The sequence below is a fragment of the Triticum dicoccoides genome, chromosome 5B, assembly GCF_002162155.2.
Source record: "Triticum dicoccoides isolate Atlit2015 ecotype Zavitan chromosome 5B, WEW_v2.0, whole genome shotgun sequence".
Classification (NCBI taxonomy): Eukaryota; Viridiplantae; Streptophyta; class Magnoliopsida; order Poales; family Poaceae; genus Triticum; species Triticum dicoccoides.
The window spans coordinates 659,105,170-659,111,065 of record NC_041389.1 but is presented as its reverse complement, the minus strand read 5'-3'; the positions used below and the strand labels follow the sequence as shown (position 1 = coordinate 659,111,065).

The following is a 5,896-nucleotide window of genomic DNA, read 5'->3' as shown; positions in this document are numbered from 1 at the left end:
TTTTTTATCAACATATTTTACTGATAGCATGCGAACCCTTACTTAACCTGATGACTAACTATCTTATATGTGTTGCAGGGAAACAATGGGAAGCACTGAGGTTTACAATCGAGGTTAGCACGTGCATGGTCCGTTGTCTAATAGCACATTATTGTGCAACTGCGTGAACCATTCTAATACTTAGGTTTTTAACAATTCGGTTTTGCACATGTAGGTCCTGCTGTCAGAGGTTTTGACCCACTATTCGGCCCTTTTTGCATATGGGGAAATGAGTTGTCCATTAATATCAATCAAGTCAAGAAACTCAGAAAGATTGTTAGGATAAAGAAATTGGCGACAAAAAACAACAAGATCTTTGTCTGCACAATGAAGAAGACATCAGTTCACTACAAGATGGTACTAACTATTATACCTTGCCTTTTTTTATTCCTTTGCCCCATTTCCAATATAGAGAAGATATTTATGCACATCCTTGTTTTCAGGCCTTTCCAAAGCAGTTCACTAATGATTACCTCTCAAACCACCTCTATGGTCAGGAGGCGAGGAAGGTTTTCATACAACACCCATGGTTCAATATTGAAGTGTTCCTGAAGAGGACGAAGGATGGACGGTCAATCATCCACAGGCACTGGCCTAAAGTTGCAAAGACCTTCAACATCAATGAAGGCTCAATATTCGCCTTCCGCTTCAGCAGTTTTCCCGATAAGATGCATCTATCTATGTATCGTCTATGATGCTAATTTTGAAAGGTCGTGTGAAACTTGGTGCTGGTGCAATTGTGTAATGGGGTAGCTGAGTGCTGAAGTTATATCATGTTGTACTCTGATGTATTTCAATTATACAATCATGCTTCCGTAATATGGGAATGAAATATATTATGTGTTTAATATGAATGTCAATTAGATTAATAAATGGATTATTAATAATAGGGCAATTAGCCTGCTAATTGGTTCTTGCTATTGCAAATGGTTATTGAGAAAATACCGTGGCCGATGACTTAAGGCAACGCACAAAGTTTCTAGGAATAAACCGTGTTGGATCGATGAACAATCACATACGACATTCTCTTCAAAACTGTTTGAGTTAGGCCACCTTGCGCAAACGTTACCGCATAAAAACTGTGTGTGATGGACAGTCTTTGCCACACAGTTTCTTCTACGCACCGTGTGTGATGCATTCAATAATGCAAACGATAATTTTTTTAATATTTTGTGCGATGGAAACGCTATCACAAACGATTTAACGGGTAAAATTGTGTGTGATGTACCTACGAACGGAAAGATTTTCTTTGCAGCGACTGTGTGGGATGTATATATGAACGGAAACGTGTCACAGGGACTGACTGTGTGGGATGTACTTACGACCGAAAATGATTTCGCCTGTATAATTATTTTTTAGCACTACTGTACGTATAACTGTATTTGCTCGCTCGCCGGTCGCACACGACCTCATTTTGTCGAGCGTGTGTGCCAGGAGGGCATATCCCCGATGGTTTCTGGGTCATGTGGGAAGGACCCCCTAATCGTCCACACTCATTAGGTGACGGTTCCAAACGTCGTCGCGAAAAGGGGTTAAAACCGTTTGTATAGCACCTCAATGTACCAGTGATTGCTCATGTTCTTAAAATCATCACAAACTACTATTGTTACGGTTACTGTTACTATTGCTACTCTTATAACTACTATCAAAACTATCAAACTACTGTGTTACTAAACACTTTTCTGCAGAAATATAATTTCCCAGGTGTGGTTGAATTGACAACTCAACTGCTAAGGCTAATAAATATTCTTTGGCTCCCCTTGTGTCGAATCAATAAATTTGGGTAAAACACTATCCTTGAAGACTATCACGATCCCCTATACTTGTGAGTTATCAGTAGGTCATTCCAGTTTTTGCCAGGATGGTTAGTTTAGGGCTAATTTCGTTGATCAGGAGTAGTTGCAGAGTTTTCATGGAGGGCGTCTTTTGAGGTCATTGTCTCCGTCCCAAGTGGCTACAAGTTCTTGGTAAGTCTCACAAATTTTCCTCTCAATTTGATCCTTCTGGATCTCGCCAGCTTTACTGCTTCGTTAACCAATTGGGGATCTTTTCTTTTTCAATTGTTCCAAATTAACCTAGCCTAAAATTCTTATATGAACACAATGCATTAAATTTTACAACTTCTGAAATTCATTTAAACTCCCTTTAAAAATGTTCCTGTCTATTTCAAATTATTTGAGACTAAACAATCGCAAATCATGGCCTCCAATCGCTTTAGCAGCTATGGTTGAAAAGTCAATATTAGGGACTTCTCCTTATAAAAAATAATTTTGTATTTTGAAACTTTCTTATTACAATTATATCATCTAATACTAGTATCTATAAATATCTGATATACAACTAATGCATCTAGGAAAAAGAAATATTTACTAAATCTTGAAAGTAGGAAATAAATGCATCCTCGTTCATTTCCATTAATCCAAGATCAGATTATATAAGTTGGAGGATTTGCTAGCATATACTACCTAATGTTGCATATCACAATTGTTGATTTGTCTCATTTAAGGCAAGATTCTCATTATTTGAGCACATTAAAACAATGATTTTAGCTGACCGCCTATATATATCATATGAGAAGGAGATTGAACGCAAGCCATCACTTGAGGAATCGACCACTATTTCATTATTTTTTTTGGTTCTTCTGATCTTCAGTAGCAACAAGAAGTCAAGAGCAACACCATCGATGGCACGGGGAACCATGGTACCCACCCTTTTGGTGCTGCTTCTAGCCGTTTGCTATGCAACCATCGTCGTCCATGCCAAGGAGTGGACCGTTGGTGACAACAAGGGATGGAGCTTCGGCGTCTCCGGATGGGAGCGTGGCAAGCACATCCAGTCCGGCGACGTGCTTGGTGAGAACTCTAAAGATCAAGTGATTGGTTGTTCTCGATGTATATATTGTGTTCTGATCTGTATTCTTGTTTGAACTAATGCACGCAGTGTTCAAGTACAACCCGAGTATGCACAACGTGGTGCAGGTGGGAGAAGGCGACTACAACTCATGCAGGGTCTCGGGCCCGTCGAGGACCTACACCTCCGGCAATGACCACATCCAGCTCGTCCGCGGAGGCAAAGCGTTCTTCATCTGTAGCCGTCCGGGTCACTGCCAGCAAGGCATGAAGATCGCCGTCACTGCTTAATAGATCTCGCGCATATGTGTGTCTTTGTGTTTATATTTTTTTCCAAGTCTTTATGGTGTGCTACCTCATGATGAATCGGTGATAGATAGAAGAAATAAAATGATCCTAGTGTATTGTCTGCATCATGTTTTCATGGAACCTTGATAAACCAACATCTATTTGGACTAGCTACTGGAAATATATGAGTAGACATAAGTTTCTACCATTCTACCAACCATACTCTGAACATTTAGGGCAAATGGTTATGAAGGTCTATCACAGTCAATTGAATTCGGAGTCTTTTTTTTAAATAGTTCACCAAAAGTACAAAGCATCCCAGACATAATAAAAATTACATAAAGGTTCTTGGACCATCAAACCACCACTACCGCCAGAACGAGCCGCTCCCGCGCCGCTTGCCGGAGCCGGCATGACCTTGTCCATTACTGCCGAGAATTCTTCGTGCACGCGCCCTTAAGGACTAGTGCCCCAGAGCCCTGGTTGTCGAGTCAGTTTAACAAACTAGGGGTCGGTTTGGTTGCCTTCCTGGCGAACATGTGCCTGACCACAAACGTGCCTGAAACCTGCCTGGGACTTGTTTGGATGGTATCCTGAGTATTTGACAACATGCCTGGCCTGAAAAAGCATGTCGTCATCATTAGCCTGGGTCAATCCAGGCGCCACCATTAGCCTGAGGCTAGGCCACCGATTTCACAAGCCTGGTGGGTGCCTGGCAATGGGTTAGTGTTAAAATATTCAGCTGGGCCAGAGGGCTCCACAGCTATGGGTACTGTTGGTCCTATAAAATATTCTCTAATGCTTTTCCAGGCCAGGGCATCAACCAAACGTTATTCTCGTAGGCCAGCCTGACCAGGCATAAACCACAGGCGCTCTCAGGCTCGTTCCGGGCGTTGACTTTTTTCAGGCACCCCGGCCGGGGCTCAAACCAAACAAGCCCTAGATCCGCCAATCCAGTAACACGGTCGACCTTCACATATAGGATATGCTCCTGGTTGGTTCTTGTCGGACTGAGGGTAGGTTTTGGATTGCTCCGCTCCATGATTTCAGTAGAGTTGTTTCAAACACCTCAACTTCAATTCCTTAGTGGATTGGAGCTGGAGTAGCATCTAGTTCATTTTACTGGAGCAGAGAAATGGTTGCTTCACCTGCTCCACTTCACCCACCATAGCCCTCTCTCCTCGGAGTTCCTTTGAAACTACCCAATATGTCATCTTATTAACAAACACTAAGAGCATCTCTAGTCAACTCTTATAATTTACTCCCTCCATTCCTTTATGTAAGGTGTATAATTTTCGGCACGATGACCAAGACACATAATTATACACAAGTTATGAAAAAATTAACCTTGGCTAAATCTTGATTAATGGTAAGTAAATCATTTAGGTTAGAAAAGTAAGAGATGCACACAATTAGGAGAGAGATATTTTCTTTTTTTTCTTTACGAGGAGAGATACACGCAATCAGGGGAGAGATACTTTCCTTTTTTCTAGAGGGCTGAATTTTTGATGAATTAGAAGAAATGCACCTTACATTGTTATCAAAAAACAAATACACCGTACATATAGTAACAAAGGGAGTAACTCCTTATATGCCTTCCTAAACTTAACTCCTTTAGATTTAAGGAGTTAAATTGTGGTCAAACCTAACCAAACCCTATATTTAACTCCTTAAAATCTTTTTGACTAATTCTTCTATCCTTTTTAACATACATTTCAAACAATCATATGGTATTTCATCAATCATTTGCATGATTTAAATTCAACATACACAACAAATCAACCATAAACATACATATAGTTCATCCAATCAAATAATTCAAATTAAAACATGCAGATAGTTCATCCAAAAACCACCACATCGATTAGGTTTGATCCAAAAAAATACAACATAACATGAGTTATGTCGTGCACCAAGCCCTATCAAGAAAAACACAAACTCTAGCACTTTGGTGCTCATCACCACCAAAGAAATCGTTTTCGGGTGCTATGCAGTTTTACCATTTTCGGGTGGAACTTGCAAGTGCGCTTGAACTCTGAATGAATCATGCTTGTCTTTTGTACCGCCAGGATTGACAACAGGATAAATAATCCATGATGCGATAGCATAGGGTACCCCTTCAACAGAGTACTACAGTGTCATTTATTTTTATTTGGAAACGTGGAACTCTGTAGAAAATGGAATAGTTCTTTTAGACACAGAAAATGGAATAGTTTGTACCTTCAACAAAGTACTAGCAGGATGGGCCTGGCCCAGGTAATGATTTGTTGCGCTAACCGAAATGCATTAGGCCCATTTCTGACTATCTTGTTGTCTCCCCAAAATCATCCGACCTCTGAATTTCTTTGCGTCTTGAAATCGGTTGCAACATTTTGTTGCATTAAGCGTGTCCTTGGACTAAGTCTCGCATCAAAGTTTTCTTGGTCGTGGTCATTATTGGGCTAGTCCATTTTTCAAGAGTCTTATTTGGAAACGTGGAACTTTGTAGAAAATGGAATAGTTTTTTTTAGACACAGAAAATGGTATAGTTTGTACCTTCAACAAAGTACTAGCAGGATGGGCCTGGCCCAGGTAATGATTTGTTGCGCTAACCAAAATGTATTAGGCCCATTTCTGACCATCTTGTTGTCTCCCCCAAATCAGCCGACCTCTGAATTTCTTTGCGTTTTAAAATCGGTTGCAACGTTTTGTTGCATTAAGCGTGTCCTTGGCCTAAGTCT

The 5,896-nt window shown here is 40.6% G+C and overlaps 1 protein-coding gene across 1 annotated transcript; it reads left to right on the top strand.

The window, feature by feature from the left end:
- The first annotated feature begins 2,644 nt into the window (after window positions 1-2,644).
- On the top strand, window positions 2,645-3,384 carry LOC119306540 (basic blue protein-like). The gene is made up of 2 exons (XM_037582729.1): window positions 2,645-2,891; window positions 2,980-3,384. Exons 1-2 carry the CDS (start codon window positions 2,723-2,725, stop codon window positions 3,177-3,179), a joined length of 369 nt encoding a protein of 122 aa, XP_037438626.1. The 5' UTR covers window positions 2,645-2,722; the 3' UTR covers window positions 3,180-3,384.
- The last annotated feature ends 2,512 nt before the right edge of the window (window positions 3,385-5,896 follow it).

Coding starts and splice junctions, on each gene's coding strand:
- LOC119306540 (XM_037582729.1), top strand. CDS start 2,723: ATGGCACGGGGAACCATGGTACCCACCCTTTTGGTGCTGCTTCTAGCC. Junction 2,892..2,979: donor CCAGTCCGGCGACGTGCTTG/GTGAGAACTCTA, acceptor TAATGCACGCAG/TGTTCAAGTACAACCCGAGT.